Source organism: Lolium rigidum, chromosome 3 (assembly GCF_022539505.1).
Source record: "Lolium rigidum isolate FL_2022 chromosome 3, APGP_CSIRO_Lrig_0.1, whole genome shotgun sequence".
NCBI lineage: Eukaryota > Viridiplantae > Streptophyta > Magnoliopsida > Poales > Poaceae > Lolium > Lolium rigidum.
The window spans coordinates 176,269,017-176,294,980 of NC_061510.1; the positions used below are offsets into that span (position 1 = coordinate 176,269,017).

Here is a 25,964-nt window from a genome sequence, read left to right on the forward strand (position 1 = left end):
ACCTTGTTCTCTACGGTTGTAGATGTGCTATTGCTACTAGGGAGAAAACAGCGGTGTTCTATTCAAGGGTAGTTTCATCGTTTACTTTACACATATTGCTTAAAGCGATAGTCCGTTGCTTGCAACTTAATACTGGAGAGTGTCGCGGATGCAATCCTGAAGGTGGATTATTAGTCATAGATGCAGTTGGATTACAGTCTATGTATATTGTTGTAATGCCTGCATACTTTCATAGCATGTATTCTGCACCAAGCATTAGCGTAGAATCTCGGTTTGTCAATTGCCCATTTGTAATTTGTTTACCCAACATATTTATTTTATTGGGGAGGCGCCTCTAGTGAACTGTGGACTCCGGTCCTTCTTCTTTTAATTGCAATTTTCTACAACATTTTCATGTTATGTTCTTTGCAAACAATTCTTCTTCCACACGGTTCGTTTAATCTTTGTTTTCAGCAAAACCAGTAAGCTTGACAACATTGCTGAAAGTTGAGGACAAAGTACTTGGTTATTTGTGTGCAGGTCTCCACGTTGCTGCTGACGCCGGCAGTGCCCCTACCACGAGTTGGTTTGAAACACCTTGGGAGAGAACGTTTTTCTCCTACTGGTCGATAAACCTTGGTTTCTTACTGAGGGAAAACTTCCTGATGTGCTCATCATACCTTCCTCTTGGGGTTCCACTCAACGTTGCACATAAATTCTCCTTCATCAACTCCGCGCCCAGCACAAGCTGAGATTAAGTCCTTGCAATCCTCTCCGGCTAGCTGGATGAGATCATCGTGCGGAAATAGTTCACGACGGGTTTCGTCATACCCAAGTGGATCTATAAAAATCAAAAAGTTCAACAGGGTGAGACATCGTTAAAAAATACAGAGAACTGTTATGGTGGAAAGTTCCGGATAGTTACCCATGATATCGGCGTTGAGCAGGTCCCAACCTTGCTCTGCTGTCTTCATATAGATCCGGAGGTGCTTGACTTCTTCCTGAATCGTTTTCAAGGTATCACTGTCTTTTCTCCTTTTTTTCCACCAGAACAGCATTCTCACGAATGAACTCGGAGTTTTTCTCAGCTAGTTGCTTCTCAGCAACCTCTCGTCCTTTCTCCGCCTCCTTCAGCTTAGACTCCAGGTCTTTATGAGCGGAGCGCAGGGCCTCGAGTTCCGAGGAAGCAGTGGCTAGGGAGGTTGATGCACCTATTTAAATAAACAAAGTCAGTTCAAAGTCGGAACTTTGGAATAATTCCAGATTGGTCGGAAACGTACTTTGTGCCTCCGACAGCTGCTTTTCAAGCTTCGCAATCTTGTCGTTGGCGTCATTGAGTTGATCCGCCTGCCCAAGGGTTACGCGGCGCTGCAGAGATATGTTGTTGTGAAGCTCATAGTGCAGTGCTTGTTGTTCCCGGGGTAGTGCAAAATAAGGATAAGTTCCGACATTCATAGTTAAGTGTAGATCTCTACAAAGCATCATTGCCGGAAATTTTCCGCCATGACGCTTGGGGGCTACCACGACACTTTAAATTTTCTCATTATAGTTTACTCAAAGTATCAAGGTCCTAACTATTACTAGTTTCTGCCTAGACACTTGGGGGCTACTGGGGAACATCATTTTACCTTGCGCTTGACGAGGAGCTGGTCGAAGAACTCGCCGATCTCTTTTTTATGATTTTGAATCTCGGAAGATTCAATATCAGCTTTACCCCATGCATTGTTTAGCATGGAGTTCAGCAGGTCCTGCTCGAGCTCCCACTTCTTGTTTTCCGTGATCTTGTTAAAGAACTTGTGTGAATATGCCTTCGGAGTAGAGAACAGATCGAAGGGATCACCAAAATTGGTCGGAAATTAGACGGCATCATTAGCCGTAGCTTCAGCCTTATCAGATGAGTTGACTTCCGCCTCCTCTGGACCTTGTACTTGAGGCTCCTCCGGAGCAGCTCGCTTTGCAGCAGAGCTACTTCAGCCTCCTTTCTCGCTGCTCACTTGGATGATGTCCACTTGAGCATCGGCAGCAGGATTGGGGGAAGGTTGGGCCCTAGGCGGAGACGGTTGGGGAGCAGGGTTGGAGGAGCTTGGCGGAGCTGGGGTGACAGGGCCAACAGCTGAAGATGTCTTCAAATAATTTGTGATGGGCTTCTGGGTGTTGGCCCGAGCGGTGGTGATCTTCTGGTTCCTGCAACAAGTAAGGAAAAAGATATAAGTAAAAGAACTTCACAATCAGAAGCGTGTATTACTGAACACTTACGTGGCTCCGGGGAGAAGCGGGCGCGATCCTTTTCCTGCTCTAGCCAGCAGCTTGATGCGGTCGCACTCCACCTTCTTGGATTCGAGGCGCGGAGGTGGTTTGGTCTTGGCTTTCTTGGCGGAGGCCTCGCCACTGGCTCCGTCATCAGAGTCGGAAGCTTTGGCGCGGGGGCGTTTCGTTGCACGAGGGGCAACCTTCTTTGGAGCTTGCTCACCCCCCTCGTCGCCATCCTCCGGATCCTCCTCCGCCTTTTCAGTAGGCTGACGGAAAATGCTTCTGAAATTATCCTCCGCCAAAGAATTGAGTTGAAGAGGAAACATGAAAAAAGTTAGAACATTTCAATTGTGAGAAGTAAAAAGGCTAATTTTAAGAACGCACCGGAGTGCACTTGTTGTTGATGGAGATGTCTCTGAAGATTTCCGAGACCTCCTGGCCATGGCCAATCTTCACAAGCGTCCGGATCCTCCTGTTCAGAGAATCCGTTGGCAAGTTGTCTCGGGTCACCCGCAATTCGTCGTCAATCCCGGAGTACTCGCAGATCAGCTTTTTGTTGTACTTGAGTGGGTGGATCCGACGGGTAAACCAGCTCAAGGTCAAGTCCATTCCGGTTAAACCGTCGTGGACTAACAGGAGATCCTCCGGGCAGCCTTGTCCATTTCCGGATACTGGGCAAGGGCGGGGATGAAGCTCCAGCTGGCCAATTCCTCCGGAGGATTGTTGGCAAAAGTGGGAAGGCCGTCGTGGACGCCCGGAACAGATATGTTCTTCACGTAGAACCATCTGGCATTCCAGTACCGGACGGACTCGTGGGACGGGGGAGCCGGAAACATTCATTGTGGGCGGAGCACAAATCTCATGCTTCCGTAGTTGACCATGACCTTGTCCTTGGTCTCTTTCTTGACGCGATAGAAAAATTGCCAGAGACGGATATATGGACGGATGCCGAGGTGACCCTCGCAGAGAGTCACGAAGTTGGAGAGAAGGAGGAAGGAGTTGGGGCATATGTTGTGATCCTAGAGGCCGTACGTGCTAAGCACTGACAAAAAGAACTCGGAGGGAGGAAGAGAAAGGCCGCGCTCCACCCAGGCTTTGGTGAAGACGCGTTCTTCGGAGTCAGGGGTTGGAATGCTTGAGTCCTTTTGGAAACTCCATGAACCCGGAGCAATGGATCCTTCTCTTTCAAAAGCTCTGAGTTCCGAATCAGTGACTTCGCTAGGCCAACACCGACCCTTCTCACCTTCGCGGATCTGGGCCTTCGATGCCTTCTTCTGTTCAGCTTCCGCGACTTTACCAGCCATCCTAGCTTGCCCTTCTATCTCCGCCTGGATCTCCTCTACTGTTGGGATCCTGCTAAGAAAATTACTGGAAGAGGCGGAGAAAGGTTGAGCTAATCTGATATCGGAAATGTTGGGCGGAAGGAATTCTAAAGGCTCAATGAACTTTGGTTCTGTGGAGTTTGGCTTTGGGTTATTCAGAGCGCTATCGGTAAATTTAGGGGAGCTAGTGGACATATTTCCGGCTGCATGCATATGGTGAAACGTTTAAGTAACCGGAACTAAGCTAAGTCGTCTTCTACAAGTCCGGCGAACTTACCGGCAATGGCGTGGCGGTTCCCCGTAACACCGGCGAAGGAGAAGGTCGCGGAAGTGGCGCGCAAGCCTCCGGCGACACCACGAAACGGCGACGGAGGTGATTTCCCGATCAACCGTGCGCAGCTCGGGTCGAAGAGAGCCTTGGAGCGGCGGCGCTCGAGGTTTTCCGGGGAGCAGCTCGCCGGAGTTGAGATTTACCGGGCGGCGCCGGCGCGAGGTGGAAGATGAAGTGGTGACAGCGGTAAAGGAATGGAAGTGACCGTGCGCAAGGGGGTATTTATAGACCTCGCGCCGAGATTCGTGAGTCGGATCCTACGGTGGGAAAGGAATGGTCACACCGTTGGATGATCGCCATGTGTCCTAGGTTAAAAACGGTGAAATGGACGCAGTGGTGACCTAACTGAGCGTCTCCGAAATTTCCGGCTAAAGATTCGCAGATCCGAAAATATAGCGCGGGAAAAACGGAAATAGCGCGTGATGTGGGCAAAAAATCTGCTAAGTTACCGTTACGGAAGAACAGATGATTTCCGGTTGAATGAAGTCGAAAACGATGAAGTTTGGAAGATTTTCTAGATTCTCTTCGGATCCGAACTGAAGTAGGCGGAGGAATGATGAATCTCGGAGAACTTCGGAGGCTACTGTTGTGGGTATATTTTATGGGTATATCAACGACGTGGTCTAGATCTGGCAAGTCCGGGTGGCCCATGAATGGTGATGGTGGTATATGGCCCATCGGGCGGCTCAGTTGATGTTGATAAAAGATGGAAGAAGTCCAGCCCAGGAACAGGAGTCGGATCTGAACTGACCTTGCAGGAAGTCGGATCCGTAGCGGCCCATGAAATATCCGGATCCAATACGGCGCATAAGGGAAGGTGGATCCTTGACGTGCACGGCAATGTAATGTTTCGTAGTTAGGCATCTTTTATTCCGGCTAGAACTCTTCTTGTAAACCCTAGATCCGTGCGCCTTTATAAGCCGGATTCCGGGAGCGCTAGAGGCACAACCACAACTCATTGTAACAACGCGAAAGCGGCCAGATAATTCCAGACAAGTAGCAATAGACCTGTCATCGTGCAGGTGTTCTAAAGCTGGATAACTCGCGTATCACCGTCCCGAGAACTCTCCGCCCGATGATCCCTACTTCTTCTTCTCTCCATGAGGATTCCTCCTCTGAAGTACCGTCAAATACACAACGACAATTACGGTTTATGCCGACATATTCCTGGTTCATGAGGTTGCCAGCGTTACAGAGAAGAGAACCACCTCTAGCACAACCAACGGTTAAGAAGTTCAGCTTGAAAGACGATAAAATTGATACACATAAGTGCATTGTGAAATCCACCGCAACATAGAAGAAGTATACTATGTTATGTTCATGCAACAAAATGTTTTATTCCTCAAACGAAACAAAAAAAAGTAGCCGAACAATTTATTCAATTCACGACGAATCAGACTACTGCCACAGCAACACACAAGAACACAAGGCAGGACGTGCAGAGCCAGCTAGACCAAGAGCAGCGACGGCCTCCCTCTTCCCATGGTGAACCCTCGCGTGCCGTCGGGCATTCTCGGGCCCTGCGGCCGGGTGATCAGGGACTCCAGATGCGCGACGGCGGCTCCAGCATGCGGTGGCGCTGCGGTGGTGGCGTGCGGCCTCACCCGCCCTCTTCCCCACGGCCCTGTTGTGTCGGAACGCTGATGAGTTTCAGTTACCGATCGTCGAAGCACAGGGCGCACCCGAAGCCCCTTCCTCCAGTTCCGTTCGTCGTTCAACTTGCCCACCTGGCGTAACATTTGAATTTCGATGGAATTGTTAAACGGAAGAAAAAGGAATTCGTCATCTTATATGGCAAAAATGGTGAGAAATGACTTACTGCCTTCTCGGCTTGCTGCGCGCTCTCATACTCTATGAGTGCATGCAACTGTAGGAGAAGCACATGATTAAAGAGATCAGCAACAAGATTCAGATGTAAGCAGGGCTGCAAATTTGGAACGAAACTATATTAACTCTGTTCGTACCTTATTACGAACTAGTGTATCAGGCTTTGAAGACCTTGCAGTGCTAGGCTCCTGCGGATGACATATTCTGATGTTCTTCACGCTGTTTGTCATCAAACTAGAGTTAGTACATGTTAGGTCAAAAAGACATACTATATGACAACAAAACCCAAGGATTGTCTTCAGACCTTCCAATCATACCGAAGATCTTCTCAAGGCTGTTCCTGGTCGAATCCTCTGGTAAATTCTCCGCGATGATCATTCGAGACTGTTAAACAAAGTTGAATTCGAGGTTCTATGGTTAAAATGCCACACTAGAAACAGTTTTATTTTCCACATGAAAATGTCGTTATGCTTAAAACGTTCTATACTTCACTACTGACCTGCAGCTCTTCTTTGTGTCGCTCAGTGAACGGCTGTGCCCGACGCACTTTCTTGCCGTCGTCGCTGACAACCTGCAGCAAAAGAAGCTTGTAGCACAGGTAGCAGCAATATGTGAGTACGAGAACCGCAAGTAGCAGGCTTACGAGCTTTTCCGAGGTTCGAAGAGCCTTAACAAGCAGTTGGCTGGTTACACCCATAGCCTTGATTTTCTTCCAGGATGAAATGACAGACATTGGAACTGCCCAAAACAATCGAACAAATACAGTTGCTGTTATAACATTTTCCAGTGTCCAGTGTCACCAATTTCTATTGGGAAGGTTTTCAGCATAGTGAGTGGTTATGCCTGATCTCAGACAGTCAGACTCTGCTTAACAGTTTCATGTCTGCAGGTATATTTTACTAAGTACGGCTTATGGGATTAGAGAACCAACTGGTTTCACTCACCATAACCCTCAGGGTCTTTGTTCATGATCTTCATCAAGAAATCATTCGCGATCAAATTCGTGTCGCTGAATTGATACTCAACCTGCACAGCGGAACATGGCAATAAGACTTCTGAAAACATTGGTGGTGCATTTGTCAACAAGACAAGCATGTTCACCTTCTCTAAAGGATAATCTGGTAAGCTAATGCAAAAATTCTTTCAAAAGCGATGAATAATTACTTCACTAAAACGAGGAAGGTAAGTTCAACCATTTACCGAATCTAACACTGTTAATGTTTGAGGTAACATATTTCAACAGCAAATCGCTAAAACAGAATTTTTGTATCATCACATTGCGATGAATTTATCTGCATTTTAGATCTGATGCCCACGGGCCAGGACAGAGAAATCGTATTTTTATGTGACATGTGTAGATCTCACTGCAAACCTGTTTAACAATTTTGTGCGCGATGTCGGCCGGACTTGCCCCCTTGGGCTGCACACTGCCACCGGCAAGTCCACCGATATCGACGTGCGCGAGACCAGGCGCCATAAAGAACGACGTCGGCTCCGGCTCGCCGAAGAAGCTCCAGTCCGCGGCCAGCCCAATGCCGCTACCGGCGCCGGAAAGCTGCACGAACGGTGAGAAGTAGCCGGCGACCGTCAGCGGGCTGGACATCGGCACAAACTCCGGTGCGTGCACGTTGAACTTGAACGGCGTCGAACACTCGCTGGTGCACAGCCCAGACGTCGACGATGACGCGCCGGAGCTATCCCTGTTGTCTTGCGCCATGGCTGATACAGTCGGTGGACCGGCGCGTTGGTGTATGGCACACAGATTTGATGACACCAGAAACGGATCATATATGTAGTGTTTCAGCGCGTTTGACCACTTCCCTCCGAGGACATTGTGAGGCCAGAGTGTTTCTTTGCGCAGCTCTTTTCGCGGCAGTCTGTAAGTGGCACTCAGTCCGATAGTGTGGGCTTGGGAAGAGGCGGCCGTTGACCGCCAGGGACATTATTTGGGATTCACTAGTTGAAGGTGAAAAACAAGAAAATGTAAATGTTGAGACAAGTCTCATTTCACCTTTTCCATAGGCCTTGGAATTTCAAGAGGCATCTTGATTCTTAAATTTGAAATTCATACTACTATTTCTCGGTCCCTTTTCTCTCATCTATTTCAAATATACTCTATATTTATTCTAGTCTGACATCATGATGATTCAAGCTATAATATTTCGAATGAATATAATTCAAGCATGTTAATGCACAATTAAAATCTAATTTTTCCAAACATGAAAATGTCTAATACTAGTAGCAAATGTCATGTAAATATTACAAATTGTTCATCCCACATAATCAAACACTCAGATCCATTGTTGGTGGGAACCACCTTTGCAACATCATTCTCTGACCTTATTGCCAAGACATATGTCCTCACATCCAGATCCAAAATATTGACATCACACAACATGATCTTCTAATCTTGTTCCACATGAGCTTGCACTCCTGAAGTGAGACTTTGTACGCTGCATCTCTTTGGTCTCTCTACATCTATGATCTTTCACCTTGTCTTCCTTTCCTTGACTATAAACAATTCTTGCATCGCCTATTTGTACGATCTAGTCTCTTCTTCCTTCTTTATCTTGCCCTTCTCTAGCTTCACGTCTGGTGATGCCCTACTAATCGGCCGTGATGAATCATGTGTCATACTCTTGTAGACACCCCCTCCCCTCTTCATAGTCTGCCCTTCCATAGGTGGTACTGCAAACTTGGTAGACCTCAACCTCCAATTGCCAGCTGATGACTGGGTTTTACTATGCAAAGCAACAGTTGTTTACTTTAACCTGGATCAACAACAGGGTTATTGTAGTGCTTGTAGCAACAACTATTTATTAGAAAAGTCCATCCCACTGAAGCTTTGCAAATGGAATTTACATAGTAGCCACGTTGTCAGTGTGGCCACGTTCGCGCCCAAAACGGTGTTTGAAAATAGCCTACTCTTTAAATTACTGGAAATACTATAGTTGAAAGTTTATGAGTAACTAGTTGCACACAAAATAAAATAAACAAGAACTAACTAAAAGTAAACAAGAAAGAGAATGTAAATGTAGGATTGAATAAACTAAGGATGGTATCTAGTCTTAAGTATTCTCGGGAATATTCTCGAAAATGTAGGATACACCACTAAGTCTCATTTCACCTTTTCCATAGGCCTTGGAATTTTGATTCTTAAATTTGAAGTTCATACTATTTCTCTGTCCCTTTTTCTCTCATCTATTTCAGATATACTCTATATTTACTCTAGTCCGACATTATGATGATTCAAACTATAATATTTCGAATCTATAATAATTAAATAGGAGTAACTCACTAAGTGAATTCTCTTAACATGCAAGCATGCCGCATCATCAAGATGCCACCTCACCAAATTATCAGGTATAATCCTTAATTTTTTAGACTAGTCATAGTGGGGAGTAACATATAGTAGTGTCATGCATATGACACTACTCTATGTTACTACCTTCATAATGCATAGTAATTTAGATGTAGTATCATGCATGAGTGTATGAATTAGCTTGTAGACTCATTCTATCTTGAAAAGTGTGATGTTATGGTAACATAGCTAGTTATCACAACCATCTCTTTCTTCATTTAATATCATGCAATGTCATCAATTTGCATAGTTGACAATGCATGTAGCTCTATATTACTATCTTAGTTACTCCCACTATGAGTAGTCTTAGACTGCTCATAGTGGGAGTAACTTAGGTAGTAACATCACACACTTCAAGGTGTTTTGGTGACATGGCATAGCAATAAATGAAGAAAGAGAGGGAGGTGATAACTAGCTATGTTACCATAACATCACACACCCCAAGATAAAATGAGTCTACAAACTAATAAATGAGACTTTGCATGACACCATCTCTAAGTTACTTTCCACTATAAAGGTAGTAACATGGACTAGTAACTTATGCATGACACCACCTTATGTTACTCTCCACTATGAGCAGCCTTAGACTGCTCATAGTGGGGGTAACATAGATGGTAACATCACACAACCCAAGACATTTTGGTGACATGACATAACAATAAATGAAGAAAGAGAATGAGGTGATAACTAGCTATGTTACCATAACATCACATACCCCAAAGCAATATAAGTCTACAATATAATTAATGAGACATTGCATGAAACAACATCTAAGTTACTACCCACTATGCAGGTAGTAACTGTAACATGACATATGTTACTAGTCTAAGTTACTCACCACTATGAGCAGCCTTAGGGAAACACCTACCACTGATGGCACATCATCATTTCTTTATTAACAACAGGTTATCCATTTTGTTTATTTTTTGTCACCCCTAATTTGTCACATGCACATCCTGCGCCATCCAATAGTCCTTCATGGTTGTTGCAACTAAATGTGAATGCCACTTCATATTCTACACGTTTTGGATGCTTATCCTCTTCATATTCTCCATAAAATCCTCTAGAAAAGGAACGGCCTGGCCACTTTCCATCCTCCACTATCTATACAATTAGAAATTTATGGAGGCATTTGAGCAGCCTATGCCTCAAACTAATGGAGGATCCAAAGGGTCAATTGTGCTATAAAATCCCTACTCCACAGCGGGACTCTCCAGCCACATTGACCATCGTCGATTCATCCTTCGCCATTCTCAAGCTCAAATTTCATTCAACATGTTTATGCATTCTTCATCTTCTGGAAGCTGGTGGGATATTTCACCTTCTGTACTATTCTACTATTCTTCATCTACACGGGCTCACTATCAAGTTTTCATGCGACACATGGCATGGATCATGAAGCGTTCATTTTTGTTCATACTTCCTGTCACTCTATGCAATTTTTTGTATGTTGATACTGGCGAATGTTCATCCGAAATTGGTACGTCCCTTTCCATTATTTTTTTTGTCTTCAACACATACGTACCCAAATCTAACTATCAAACTGATCTTAACAAAGGAGCGCACACGTATATTGTAAATGATGCGGTGGGTCAAAAACTCATGTCCAAGGACCAAAGATTTCTTCTTTGGTTTCTAATAGTCCGATCTTTCTATTGTTGCCATAAAAAGCAGCTAACTATGCGGTTGTAAATCCTCTTGAAAGAATTTGGATCAACAAGAGCACAACTTTCTGACATTTGATTTGAAAAAGATACATATTATAGGCTAATTTATGTGCATGTGGTGCCATATGTGCCATTCAATATTCGTGTTCATCAATTTACTTTTGTTGCTTCATATCAAATTGTTGCTGAATTTTCCGCCGCAACGCGCGTGATATCCCTCTAGTGCATATAATTCAAGTATATTGTGTAAGTGCACAATTCAAATCCAATTTTCTGAACATGAAAATGTCTAATACTAGTAGCAAACTTCATACAAATACGGAGTATTACAAATAGTTCATCCAACATAATCAAACACAGTCCACCAAATGCATCATCAATGTCACCTATGAAGCACCACCAATCCAATCTACCAAACCAACACGAAAAACCACTAGCACCTCCAGGTCCATTGTTGGCGGGAACCACCTTTGCAATAACAGTCTCTGACCTCATTGCCAAGACATATGTCCTCACATCCAGATCCAAGATAGTGACATCACACAACATGATCTTCTAATCTTGTTCCACATGAGCTTGCAGTCCTCAAGTGAGACTCCGTACGCTGCATCTCTTTGGTCTCTCTACATCTATGGTTGTTCACCTTGTCTTTATTTTCCTTGACTATCAACAATTCTTGCATCGCCTCTTTGTACGATCTAGTCTCTCCTTCCTTCTTCATCTTGCCCTTCTCTAGCTTCCTGGCCTATTAATTAGCCGTGATGAATCATGTGTGAGACTCTTGAAGATACCCTCTTCATGATCTCCCCCTCCCATAGGTGGTGCTAAAGATTTGGTAGACCTCAACCTCTTATTGTTAGCATTGTATATTGGTTGCCACTTTGGAAAGTTTTTCACCTTGAGCTAACAAATTAATGATGCAGGGTAAAAGACCAATATTGTAACCGGAAATACCGATCCCCTCCCCCCCCCCCCCCCGGAAAAAATCCTATATGTAACCAAGAACTTGCTCAAACCCAAGTTTATATGTTTGTTTATCCAAACCGCAGATGGATATGTATGATTTAAATTTTTGCGTGTTTGTGCTGTGTAGGACATGTATCATCTTGTACTATATCTGTGCTTTCCTACGGATTCCTTCATTATGTTTTAGGTAGACTTTGCACTACTCGCTATGTTTAATACTCCACATATTAGATTACCTTAGGACAAAACTTTCATCAGTAATTACTATATCAATGATGTGAATTATATGGTACAAAATTATAACCACAATAAAGTTCTTTGAAATACGACTTTAATAATATACATTCACATAAAATATGTACTACTAATAGAGTAATTGTTGAGTAAAGATATGTCCAACAAGACCTATCATTCGAAGAAATTTAGGGGGGAGGGAGCACAAATTGAACAAATGAATGACCGAAAACTAGGTACAACTCAAATAAGAAACCAAATAAATCGACAGGCAAGATATTGTATTGGACCTTTTTGAGCAACTTTTAGGGGTAGAAAATCATTATTTTTTGGATGCGGGCCGAAGTCAGTAGCATGGAGTCATGGACATATCTATTAATGATGTTGTATGTTGCCCTTTTGTAGCGTGGAACCCCCAATGTCGCCTGAAGGGGTTTCTTTTCATTGTTCATACTACCTATGTCCATAAAAATATATGTAAATTTATCTAAATTTAGTTATATTTAGACATCTTTTAGTGAATAGGTACATCCAAATTTAAATAATTCTCCAACATCTTTTATGGATGGAGAGAGTATTTACAAAAAAAAAATCTCAGCTGTGAATAAATGTTGATGGTTTTTAGAAATGTTGTTTATATTGGGCCGCATTTTGTGTATAGGAGTGCCCCTTCCCCGTCCTCCTCTCACGCTCGCGATACGCGCCGGCGCCCGGCGCCGCCTAAGAATTAAGATTCGCTCCTGCCGCTGCCGGGCCACCGCCGAATCGGTTCCCCGCCGCCTCCGGCCCAGCGCCTCGGTTCCTGCCCGCCGGCCGACGAGGTGATACACTGCTACCTCTTGGAGCTCCACCCACGCGCCCAAGTTGTTGCGCCTGGAGCCTCCGCGCCCGTTCTTCAGTGCCCATCGGCGGCCGCCCAAACCCCAGCACAACCCATCTCGAGCCAATGCCGGCGCCGCTCGCCACCTCGTGGCGCCGGCATGCCTCCGCGGCGGCGTCCTCTTCCTCACCAAAGACCCTCCTGCTACTCCTCCCGATCCTCCTCCTCCTCCTCTTCGTCCTCTCCAGAGCCCCAGATCTCACCTTCTCCCCCACCGCCACCGCCGCCGCCCCACCCCACCTCCCCGCGCACCTCCGCCCCTTCGACTGCTACGCCTCGCCGCAGGCCTCGCCGGTCTTCGCCAGCCTCGTGGAGGGCGTGCCCCGCCCCTTCCTCTACTCCCTCGCCGACATGGGCTCCCTCCCCGACCGCCCGCACAAGAACATCGCCCGCCTCCTCAAGGGCAAGCGCTTCCGCAAGCCCGACATCTCCCAGACCATCCAAGAGCTGCTCGCCAAGGGTTCCGGTGGTGTGGTGGTCGACGTGGGGGCCAATGTCGGAATGGCGGCCTTTGCGGCGGCCGTCATGGGCTTCCGGGTGGTCGCATTCGAGCCCGTCTTTGAGAACCTGCAGCGGATTTGCGACGGAATGTACCTCAACCGAGTGCAGGACCAGGTGCTGGTGTATCATGCTGCAGCATCTGATCGAGTTGGGAACATCACAATGCATAAGGTATACTGTCTCGTTCAGATTCTTCTAACTGTATGTGTGAAAACTTGTCAAGTGCATACACCGTATATTGGATTGTAGCAGTAACCAGATGATGTACCTCAGGAAGCATTACGGGGTAGAGCGATCTCAAATGATGACTCACACAATGAATAAAGTGGTGTGGTCAACTCAGATTGTGTTAGCTTGCTGACTAGACTAATCACTGTACCTAGGGAAAATCTACAGATAAAAGATGGTTTGAGAACCATACAAACGAACCCCGATATGTTATGATAGCAGCCACATTCGTGCATCACTAGACGCAAGGCACTGCAAAAGGATGTTTCATTACTCTAGCCAATGCATTATTCTTGCAAACACCATGGATACTGCTGGCCTATTCTGTTAACCGGAGAAAGTTTCTAAGGTTGTGATGCTCATCTTGCTTAAATATGAATGTTTTCTTCTTCCTTGCATATTATTTCAACATTGGATTTGGGTTCATCCATGGTCTGCCATTGCTATTCTTTCTAAATGGACTATGGAATATATGTTTTAATATTAGCTAAATAGATAGAACAGTCAGAAATTTCATACCACACTACCAAATCTGGCAAGTTTATCTTGGTGGTACAGGGTTGACATGATAAAGTTATCCATTCGCATGCTACTGGTTTCTTATTAAAGAATCAGAATAGCCTGTTCATTTTATTTTGTGTTATTCGTACTTTCATATTTTTTATTTTTTTAGTTAGTTGACTCACTAAGCACATGATGGGTACTATTCTGTCAAACCATAGCCACTAATCATGTAGTTGACTCACTAAGCACATGATGGGTACTATTCTGTCAAACCATAGCCACTATCATGTTTGTGCAAACGCCCATGTGCAGATTATCTGACTTGTGCCTTCTTATGAGAAAGTCATATGTCATAGAAATCTCAGGTTGCTTTTTCCATATTCAGATGATTATCTTATTGTGCTTTCTCGACAGCTTACTTTGAATATTTTTGGTAACCCTAGGTTATCGGACGACTCGACAACAGTGCTATATCTGCAACTGGTGCTAAATTAGCATTTAAATCTAATGAGGAAGTTGCTGTGGAGGTTGCCACAATTCCACTGGATGAAGTCATTTCAGATGCAGAGCATGTGGTTCTGATCAAAATTGATGTTCAAGGTTGGGAATACCATGTCCTGAGAGGTGCATCAAAGTTGCTGTCAAGGAGGAAAGGTGAAGCTCCCTACCTTATATATGAAGAAGATGAGCGTCTGCTGCAGGCGAGCAACAGCAGTGCACAAGAGATAAGGACATTTCTTGGTAGTGTTGGTTACAACCACTGTACACGGCGTGGCACAGATGCTCACTGTACAAAAGAATAGACAATGCTTCTTTGCCTGGTGGTTAGAATCCCCTAACCTGGGAATACATAGAAGTATAGAACAGTCAGATTCCTGAACTGTGGGTTTTCGCTTTTCTCGGGCGGCAGATCAGAGATTTGATACTTCAGAGGTTCAGATAATTTTCTCCATAATTCCATGGTTTCCACCTATTTCTCTTAGGTTAGCTTGTTGATTGCTGGATCTTGTAGTAACATCATATGCTGTAGATGCTTTGTCTAATGATATTTTGTTACATATGCGTTGTTCTATTAACTCTATGTTTGTACTTAATTGATACGTACTCCTTCGAAGTAATGGAACTTATGTGCTTGTGATTGAAAATATATGCTAACTGTGTATTGGTCTCTAAGAGCATCTCCAGCCGCGTCCCCCAAAGGGATTTGAGGCGCGCCGGACAAAAAAACCGTTCCAGCCGCGTCCCCCAAAGGGATTTGAGGCGCGCCGGACAAAAAAACCGTTCCAGCCGCGTCCCCCAAAGCCCATTTTTGTCCGGCGCGCCCCCATACGGTGTCCGGCGCCCCGAGCCCGTCCCCGTCACACAGGGGACGCACCGGGCACGCCGGACACAACGAAAAGCGATGCGGGGAGTGGCGGGGCCGACCCGTCAGTGGCACAGTTAATTTTAACCTAACCGTCGCCTACCTCGCGACGGAAGTTATTCGCGCGCAGTGACACACGGCGGCATCTTTGCCTTAATGGCGACGGAGGGGCAGGCGAGACGTCTCGTCGGTGCTGCGCAGCCTCCACGCGTCGCCGGCGTTCGCACGCCACCGCCCGTTCCCACGCGATCTTCCCGCCTCTTCTCGCCTGTTCCCGCGCTTTCTTCCCGACGCCGGCGTCTATAAAAGGTCTCCCGGCTCAATGGTAGCCACCACACCCCGCCGGCAACAAACACAACCCTCGTCGCTCCACCGTCGTCTCCTCCACCACCAGTAGCAATGGCGAACCGCCCGGCGCCGGCCACTTCCCTCCACCGCCGTCTCCTCCACTTGCGGTCCCGGAAACGCAGGTCGACACCGACCCCTCGGCAGCGGCCCGGGAAGAGCGATGGCGTGCACACCGTCGGCAGCCGGCGGGGAGGCAATGCGGCGAGCAGAGCCCGCCGGCAGCGGGAGGCGGCGCGAGCGGCGGATCCGGCGGCGTTCGCGCCCATGGCCCCGCTGCCGGCGAGGCCGCGGCGGCAGCGGCGTGGCGGAGCAGCGAGGACGCCACCGTTGCGGCGTCCGACGCCTCGACGAGACAGAGAGCGCGACGGTGCCGTGCACGGGCGGAGATGGAGCGGCGGTGGGCCGACGAGCGCCGGCACCGGCTCGCCGAGCGGGATGCGGCTGTACCGAGATCGGCGGGAGTCGATCGAGCGCCGGCGGCGAGAGTCGATCGAGCACCGGCGGCGAGCCGGCGGCGGAGGAGCGTCGGCAGCGGGAGGCGGCGCCGGCGGCGATCCGGGGAGGCGGGCGGACCAGTTGGCGGCGGAGGCCGACGTGTTGGCGGCGGCGATGATGGAGGCGCCAACAGATGTGGAGGACGGTGCGCCAATGGAGGAGGAGGAGGCCGAGGCGGAGGAGACCGAGGTGGAGGAGACCGAGGTGGAGGACGACGACGACGACGAGTTCGAGTGGTCCGACGACGACGGGCCGCACCCGGACGAGACGGCCGATCAGCAACGCCCGCTCGTCGAGTCCTTCGAGTCGGAGAAGAAGCTCCAGGACGACGCCCGTGCCCGCGAAGAGGCGCGGATTCTACGCGCCATCGAGCTCTCCCTCCAGGCGGCGCAGCAGGGGAGGGCGGAGGAGGACGCGCGGCGGGAACGGAGCCGTCGGGCCAACGCCGAACGCAAGGAGAGGAGGCGCGCGCAGGAGGAGCTGCGGCGTAGGGGAGGCGACGACGGGGCGGGGCCGTCGAACGCACCACCGGGCGGTCAGTAGTGTAGGTTTAGATGAAATCTAGCCGTTTTCATTCAAACTTTGTAATATATAATCAAAATTGAATGAAAACCTTTATTTTCGTGCACCAAAATTCATTTGGGGCAGCGTTTGGGGGACGCGGTTGGGGAGCGACGTCCCCCAAAGGCGGCACGAACAAAACACGTCCTCCAAACGCTCAATCCGGCGCGGTTTGGTGGACGCTTTGGGGGACGCGGCTGGAGATGCTCTAACTCTATATTGTGTCTTCGTTGGCATATGGGGAACCCTCAAAATGCACTTAAATGCAGCCACAGTTCCTGTTGGATTCGGTTTGTTTGCATTTCGTGAAACCTCTGCGCGTTTTTGTATAGAAGTTTAATAACCATTGAATTGTTCCAGCTCTGCTTTCTATTTGTCATATCCGTAAGGCTTTGGATGTATCGGTGGTTTGGATACTTTCAGAAGTTTAATAACCGTTATGACATTGTGTTTAATTGTGCAATAGCTTCTAACATTTTAGGCTTATTATATCGGAAATTCAATACAATGATGGTGCTTCTCCGTTCCTAAAAAAGCTTCCCAACTTTATCTAGACGGGGAGTACATACTAAATCCATACATGATTTAAGAAGCACGAAGGCTTTTGGACTCTGGGTGCAACTTGAAGCGAGATTTATCAACCTATTCTACTGATGGTTTAGCAACAAGATTTGTGATTTATAAGTGATACGTACATGTAATCCTGCGTTAAGTATATGAAGCCAACGTTCTCTTTTTCTAATTAAATCGACTATAAATCCTTGCAATAAAATGGATGTGCATCACTCGGTATAGTGGCCACTAACCAGGGGCATTGGTAATTGGAAAACAAACGTGCACACAACATCGATCTACTGCGGATCTGGACGAGTAGCTTCTGTTAGCTTAACGGAAGGAGTTTAATGGATGCTGCTAAAAGCCCAGCAACATACAAGAACAAGCCGGAGCGAGAGGTCGGGGGGAGGAAATGGAGCAGCTGCTGGGAGCTCAGCAGCAGCAACAGCGGCAGCAGCATCACCAGCCCCATCGTTCTTCCCTATCCCCACGGACCCCGACCCGGCCGCATCTCCAGCACATCCCCTCCAACAGGTTCCGGGATCACCACCACCCGCAGCCCCACGCCGGTCTCAGGATCCTCCGCATCACCATCACCCCGCCCTTCTTCCTCCTCCTCCTCGCCGCCGTCTACCTCCTCGCCTCCTTCACCATCCTCTCCGCGCCCGCCGCCTCGCTCCGCCCCGCCAACAACCCCAACAGGCTCATCGTCCCCATGCCGCCGCCTTCCCCGGGCCTTTTCGACCTCGACAACGGCAGGATTCTCGCCAGGATCAGCAATGTCGGCGCCACCGTGACCTCGCTGCTCGTCCCGGACAAGAAAGGTGCGCTTTTTTCTTTTTGGACTGATTCGTTGCCTCATTTCGGTTCTCTTTCTAATTGCCATCATGATTCACAGGGGTTCTTGCTGATGTGGTGCTTGGATTCGACTCCCTGGATCCATATCTGGTTAGTCCTCCATGTGTCCTTTTGGATTTGCAAAGATTAGTTTCAGTATCTCGGTGCATTCTCGGAGATCTCTCCACGATTACTGTTCCCTGACTGGGAAGGGGATATTTCTTGGTTTCTGACTTTTGGAAGTCAACTAGTAGGAGTAGTAGTCTAGTGGCTCTGCTTTTTAAGTAAGCTGATGTGTCAAAAAACTTGCTTTTTCCTCCATTGTTGTTAATTAGTTGGAGTGTTAGGATTTTATTAATTGTAGCTTATATTAATTGTACCTATAATGAGTCAACTGGTATGCCAAGTTTTGTTAATTGTAGCTGATGTGTCAAGAACCTTGCCTTTTCCTGCCTCCTTGTTAATCAGTTGTAGTTTTAGGATTTTATTAATTATACTTCCTCCGATCCACTAAAACCACGACACTTAGCTATAACAAGTCAATTAGTATTACAGTTTTTGATAATTATTTTAATTTCCTTTTCTTAGGAGTGCAGCAGATTATTTATGTATTCATGGACTTCCGGTTACAAATTAAACGATCCTAGAATATCAGCCGTGGCAGCACTGCTTTGCATTGTGTGTTTATATAGTACACCGTACACCATAATTTATAACTTGCGATTCAAAGAATGGAAAACTCGCTAAGTTTGCTCTGAACTTGAGTTCTAGTTCACCAAAACGTTAAACTTTTTTATACATTTTTTGTTAAAGCCTGCCTTCTTCAGGAATTACTCAGTGGCAACATGTGTCGGTGTTCTAGCACTTGCACAACCAAAAGATTGTGGCCGTGCAACGTGTTATACTTCAGCCTTTTTTTTGTCTGCAATTTAAGTACTTGCTCTGGCCAGCTGGCTGGTAGTATTAGTATATCTGACACATATTGCTTGATGATGAAACCAAGGAAATTGTATGCTGCTGTAGAACTGTATACGCAGAGCTTACCTACTGTCCTTTTCGAGGATCTAAAGCTTAGCTCAAAATTCTAAGCTTACATTCTGTTTCAGGTTGATTCTTTTGGAACTGATGTAGTCTTGATTTATGGAATGCCATGATCACTATGTGGGGTCATGTTACTCCAACTTACAAAAAAAGAGAGCATGGAAATAGTAGCACCATACTCCCTCTTTCCCAAATTAGGATGCATATTATTTTTAGTCAAAGTCAAACTTTGTAAATTTTAACCAAATGTGTAGAAAATAATATTAACATCTACAACATTAACTCGATGTTATTAGAACCAACACGAAATATATTTTCATTTTGTATGCATTTGGTATTATTAAAGTTAATATATTTTCATACATAGTTAGTCAAACTTTGACCAAAACTAATATGCATCCTAAACTGGGAAGTAGGGAGTATCTACAAGCTATCTGAGAAAAGTAACTCGGTTTCTTTGTTTGAGATCTCTGGCTTGCCATCTTGTCCCTTATTCATATTTCAATGACGATAATAACTGCATCAAAATATGACTAGTATCTCTGAACTTAACTGTCCTCTTTCCATATCGTTTGTAAGCTTTCTTTTGCCAGTATCTCAAGCATAGCATAGTTGTCTATTGATGTTTACTGACGTACAGTCTGGGGAGGCTCTTAGGACATCTTGTGTTCCTTAATGACAACAAATATTAAGGTTTCATGGTTTTGGTTGGACACATATTGTCATCTGTCATCTAAGTGAGCTACCTCAGCAATAAGAGGAAATTCATGATGAATTTTGTCTCTTAGCCACATTTATTCCAATGCTTAATTGGGACGGTTGGAAGTTATAATTTCAAAAACTAATTGGATTTTTTGGCAATTTAAATTTGTACATTCATCTTTTTATGGGCAATCAGTATAACCCTCGCTTCCTTTATAAAATTTAGTGTTTGAAGTGGGTTGCCCATATGTGTGCCTCTTATTTACTTGATGATTATATCTACCTATATACATAATTGAACTATTGATGTAATTATTTGTTGCTGATGGTTCTGAGCTCTCTTTTAACTCAGAATGGAACCTCGCCTTACTTTGGCTGCATTGTTGGGCGAGTTGCAAATAGAATCAAGGATGGAAAGTTTACTTTAAATGGTGTGCAGCATAGTCTGTCCATCAACAGTCCACCGAATACTCTTCATGGTAAGACACAGGAGGCCTGAGTTGTTACATTGCATGCGTTTGTTAAATATAAATCCATCTATATATTCAGGTATACAGGCATAAGTAGTGGTCTGGTCACAGATTGCTTATAACTACCCTGCTACCGAACAACTGTGACTGATTGAAATGGAATTGTATATGATCATGATATTTCTGCCAAAGGATTTAGTAATCATTCGTTAAAAAGATATTGGTTCTTTGACCGTAGCTATGAGAATTGGAGTGAAGAACCAGACCAGCCTTTTGGATCTTTGACTTGCATTCCTAATTTATTGGAGAAAGCACATGTTTATCCAGGCTAGATAAATAGTAGTATTATCTAGTTAGCATATTTGTTAGTTTGGCTTTATGTTCTTCTTGTAAATAGTACTCCATGTACTCTATTTATTACAGTGGATATTTTATGTCATTTAACCAGTCAATTAGTATGAGATCCCTATATTATATACGAAAATGCTGGAGGGATAAAAGGATGTTCGCATTTGTGCACAACCTTGCTTATCTTGGGAACTCAATAGCTGAATGACAAAAATTGTAGCTTCATGGTGGCAAACAAATGCATTTTGGTCAGTGAAGTTTCCAGGTATAATCATGTCTATCCATGCTTGGTTCATATAAGCATGTCCAACTTGACCCTGATTTATTAGCTCAAAAAGCCCTGATTTCATCCAGTTGAAAGCAATCCAAGAAACAACTAACTACCTGGTACAGTCATCCAGATGATGTTCTGCTCCATTTTTACCCTGTCCAACTTCCAGTTCTATCTGTTCTCTGTTACAGCTGGTGTTGCCGTAGGCTGTAGTATCCTCAATGTTGATGGTTCTTCATTCAGCAAGTATATTGGAATTTGGAATAGCTCCAAGAACGTGTCAGAAATACTTCAATCTCATTCGTCCATCTGTTATGCAAAGAGCATTTGTGGCAGTCTTTCACAAGGAGAATGGCTTATTTGAATGTGCACTTTATCAAGACCAATTGGTTTCTTCTTATCATGGTCATTACGATCAGAAATGCACATGCATACGTGTACATTGAAAAAGACAAGTACAATACCTGTGCTTATTACATAAACTAATGTCGTGACATATCCTTTCAGGTGGATTTAAAGGGTTTGACAAAGTTATATGGGAAGTGACTGAATATAACAAAGGGAAGACCCCATCAATCACCTTGAAATACTACAGTAAAGATGGAGAGGAAGGTACGATGACAACTAATTCCAATCGAACAGTTACTTTATGAGCAGTTAAACACTATAGCTTGATGGATTTCTCTTCTTCAAAAAACAGGTTTCCCAGGCAATGTTTCTGTTACTGCCAGGTATTCTCTTGTATCAAGCATGGCGCTGAAGCTAGAGATGGAGGCTGTGCCTTTGAACAAGGCCACACCCATCAGTTTAGCACAACACACCTACTGGAATCTGGCAGGCCACAGCTCAGGAGATGTGCTTGCACATTCTCTCCAGATTCAGGGATCTCAAATAACTCCAGTAGATGAAACCTCAATACCCACAGGGGAGTTTATGCCAGTGAGTGGCACACCCTTTGACTTTCTGACAGAGAATGAGATCGGTGGCAGGATTGATCAAGTCCCTGGTGGTTATGACCACAACTATGTGCTTGATTCTGGGGAAGTGAGGTCAGGCTTGCAGCACGTGGCTAAGGTGACAGACCCTTCAAGCCTTAGGGTCCTAAACATTTGGTCAGATGCTCCTGGGGTGCAGTTCTACACTGGTAATTTTATTAATGGTGTAGTGGGAAAAGGAGGTGCTGTCTATGGGAAGCACGCCGGCCTCTGCCTCGAGACGCAAGGCTTTCCAAATGCCGTCAACCAACCTAATTTTCCATCAGTTGTAGTTCATCCTGGTGAGAAGTACATTCATACAATGTTGTTTGACTTCTCTACCAGGTGAAGCAGCTCCTGTAGAGATACACCCTTTTCTTTTTCTTGTCTTTAGTTATAAACTGCAATGTAGCAGTAGTTATTTTGATTTCTGACAGGGTTAGACAACAGAATGTAACAAAATTAGGGAGGAAGGTAGCAAATATTGAACAGAAGACTATTCCTTGCGACTGCACTGCTGTGAATTGGCGAAACTTATACTGGATTAGCAAATTCTAGCATGGAGTAGGTAAGAAATGAGACAGAGCAGTGTACAGTTTGGTAACCAAACCTAATAGTATTGTTTGGCTTATTGCCTTGCTTGAAACGATAATATTTCTACTTTTTGGATAATCATGTAAGATGCATCAGGATGCAACTCCTGATGTGTTTGTTATCCTCTTGAGCATTTGTCGTGAGTAAGAAATGTCAAGGCCCCGGTGTGACTGGTCTATGGGATTGGCTTGGCTAGGTTTGGGCAACATGGAGCAATGCAATGATGCAATAGGCTTTTCTGTACACAACAATATTTTTTTTTTGAAACAACTCTGTACACAACAATTGGTATGTCAGGTTGTTGGTAATACGTGCAAATCAAACATTTATTTTTGAATATTATCAAAAGAATATTTAAGGGCAAAAAAATCGCAGGAATTGTCTTTTGAAACTAACACATTGAAGGGTTGAAACTTGAATTTCCTAAAGGATTTGAGGCCTTTGAAAGCAATCCCTAAGAATAGATATACGAGTAACTTGTAAGTGCTTTGAGGGCATCTCCAGCGGGGCGACGCATATCTGACGCCCAAAGGTGGTCGCGAGCGTTCGTTTGCGTCGCCCCGCGGACATATTTTGTGCGTTCGTTTGCGTCTGTGTGTGCTCCCACTGGAGCGATCCATTTTTAGATTTGCAACATATTTAGAAAGCATAGAAAGTAGTACATTTAAACTATACAAAGTAGTTCTAGAAGCCTAGACTACTTGCTGCCTAACGGGCTGGCCCCGTCGTTGCATCGCTCCCTCGTCTGATTCTCCGCCGCCTCCCGTGCGGCCGCTAGGGCTCGGTGCGCCGCCGCGTCCTCTAGCAGGCACTGCTGCAGCCTCACGTTGGCGGCGTCGTCCTTGAGCGTCTCGAAAGACTCGACTATAGCCCTCTGCTCCGCCGCCCTCTCCTCCGGGGTAGGCGCATCAGGATCATCGGAAGACCATGATATGTCGGAGTCGGAGTCCTCTGCGGCAACGGCAGCCGTGACCCTGCGTTGTTCCATCTCGGTGTCGAACGCCGCATGGGTCGCCCGCTCCTCCTCTGCTTCCTTCTCCGCTTCAGCCAGGGCCTTGGCGTCCCTGACCGGGTCGAGGAGGTCGGTGCTATCGTCATCGTCGAACTCCTCGTCGGAGCTCGAGGCCGGGGGAGGTGGAGGTGGAGGCGCGGCAGCCTGGCCGCGGCCGGCGCTGCTCATGGTGGCTCCGGTGGTGGCTGAGCGGCAGCGGCGCTACGGTGGAGGTTGTGCGGCGGCTAGGGTTTTGTGGGGAGGAGATGAGATGCTCGCGCCCCTGTTTATATAGGTCAGAGGTAGGGCGACGGCCGCGGCCACGCGAGGCATCGCCATTTACGCGGCCGCAGACTGCCGAAGCGACGCCTCGGCGCCAGTAGCGTCGCCGCTCAGAAGACGCATCGATGCTAGATCACTGCCAGGCGGGCCAGACGAAACGTCCGCCAGACACGAGCGGACACTTTGCACGTCCGCGCAGTGTCCGCAGAGACGCATCCGAGACGCATATTTGGGCCAGGTTTGTGTCGCCGCGGACGGCCCGGCGGACGCAAACGGTCTTTCTGGCACTGTGATGCCCTGATCTGGCAGCTTTGGTGGAGATGGACTTGACCTTACCTAAATCAGCAGGATGACCACCATTTTTGTACTTCTGAAAATTGCAATCCACAAATTGCTACATACCAACATGTACTTTTGAGCACATCAAACACTAAAACGCTCGACCACGTTAGAGACGAAATTCCACTGAACAGACGCGTTACATATACTAGGGAGTATTAAGGATAGAATATGAGCATGCATATAGGACTCCAGATCTCTGATACGAAATGCAGCATGGATGCACTGTAATACTATATCCTTTAATTATTTGACATGGTTGCAGCTAGCTTATCTACTCCTGAGGCTCGCCCAGATGCCGGTACCGGAACCTGGGGGCCTGGCTGCCGGCGGCCGCCGCAACAGCCACCTCTGCCGACGAGCACATGCTTGGCAAGAACGCCCCGCCCTTCTTTCGCGCCTTGCTCGGGGTCCCTCCATTGGCAGCTGCCTTCTTGCTGCCGCTCTTCTTCTTGGCGCTGGTGCCTTCCGTGGTCCTGTAGTACTCGATCTCCCGGCACACCAACGAGCCGATGGTGCCCTGCGCGCCGACCTCCACTGGTGCCGGCGACGCCATGCCGGAGCTGCGTGTGCTGTTGTCTGTCTCTAATGCTCCTAAGTATCTGTTCTTAAGCAAGCAGGGAGGTCTGAGCTGAGGAAGAAGATATAGATAAGAGGCCGTGTCCCATGTGGCGTGGCTGCCTGAACTGAAAGCTGGTAGCATACGACGATTCCCTCGCTGACGGCGGTAAAGTTGGAGGTCATAGTGATGAGCTTGCGGTGATAGCTTGTCCTGTTGCTTCCTATGCGGTTGAGAGCCTTTTGCGATGTACCCGATTGCAATTGCGTTGCATGCGCTGTCGAGTGCAGGAGGTTGTTGGCTGCATGCCATTGCGCTAAGGAGCTCTTGTGACCTCTGAGCTCGATCAGTGTGGGTCTCTGGCTTGGCTTGGGCAGGTGGATTGGAGTGGAGTTTGTGGCTGGTTATGCGTGTACCACACTCTCCCTTCCCAAGTCGACCTACCGTAATCACTTTGCGTAATTGGTGCGCGTGGCGTCGGGGCAAGCCCCATGACACGAGACAAAGGAAGCATCTCCAATAGCTTTCCAAAAAGTGTGTTTGAGTGTGGTTAGAGCACAAGCAATGGTGGCATACACAAGTAAATATTTCATGTAAAAAAGTTATCAGAAGCAGTATAATTAATAAATAATCCTACATCTACGGATGTTTCTTACGGAAGGCTTCTTTTATGGACGCGTTGTGATGCTCTGTGATTGGTTTCCTCCCGGAGTGGTGGTCCCATGAAAATCTTCTGAACTAATTGTGATTTGACACGTCCATCCGTAACCCTTTATCTGTAATGTGTAGCATTATTCATGATTAATTTTATCTCTCCAATGAAAGGTACAACCTCAGCTGAAAAAAGAGAGGAGGGACCTCACATATAGGACAACACATGCATGCTATGTACTATCTCTTTCTCTCTCTAAACAGTAAACACCAAGCTTTTAAGGCTTATTAAAGAGGCTGCATCCTCACGCGAACCTAGTTTAGACCATCCAAACCTAGCTAAACTTGTGAGGCAGTACTCCTAAAGCAGTGCGTTGGCCAGAGAATGTTTTGGGGAAAAATGCACTTCTCCAATAGCCTCTCTAATACTGGTTCCCATGAGAAACTAATATGCTTATCTTCATCTCCCGATTGTGCAATACACTATAAATTAATATGATATTATCACACGAAAATTCCAACATTAATGATCA

General features: G+C 46.3%; 3 protein-coding genes across 3 annotated transcripts; 2 read left to right on the plus strand and 1 right to left on the minus strand.

Moving 5' to 3' along the window:
- Nucleotides 1-5,330: 5,330 nt before the first annotated feature.
- On the minus strand, nucleotides 5,331-7,426 carry LOC124695850 (la-related protein 6C-like). The gene is made up of 8 exons (XM_047228659.1): nucleotides 7,082-7,426; nucleotides 6,654-6,735; nucleotides 6,353-6,447; nucleotides 6,209-6,280; nucleotides 6,014-6,093; nucleotides 5,847-5,928; nucleotides 5,702-5,749; nucleotides 5,331-5,609 (listed from the first exon to the last, which is right to left on the minus strand). Exons 1-8 carry the CDS (start codon nucleotides 7,424-7,426, stop codon nucleotides 5,331-5,333), a joined length of 1,083 nt encoding a protein of 360 aa, XP_047084615.1.
- Nucleotides 7,427-12,883: 5,457 nt separating this feature from the next.
- LOC124698695 lies at nucleotides 12,884-14,924 on the plus strand. Its single transcript, XM_047231159.1, has 2 exons — nucleotides 12,884-13,489; nucleotides 14,494-14,924. The coding sequence occupies exons 1-2, from the start codon at nucleotides 12,884-12,886 to the stop codon at nucleotides 14,851-14,853; spliced, it is 966 nt and encodes a 321-aa protein (XP_047087115.1). The 3' UTR covers nucleotides 14,854-14,924.
- A 2,845-nt stretch (nucleotides 14,925-17,769) lies between these two features.
- LOC124698696 (galactose mutarotase-like) lies at nucleotides 17,770-22,687 on the plus strand. Its single transcript, XM_047231160.1, has 5 exons — nucleotides 17,770-18,196; nucleotides 18,271-18,320; nucleotides 20,305-20,431; nucleotides 21,549-21,653; nucleotides 21,742-22,687. Exons 1-5 carry the CDS (start codon nucleotides 17,785-17,787, stop codon nucleotides 22,362-22,364), a joined length of 1,317 nt encoding a protein of 438 aa, XP_047087116.1. The 5' UTR covers nucleotides 17,770-17,784; the 3' UTR covers nucleotides 22,365-22,687.
- The last annotated feature ends 3,277 nt before the right edge of the window (nucleotides 22,688-25,964 follow it).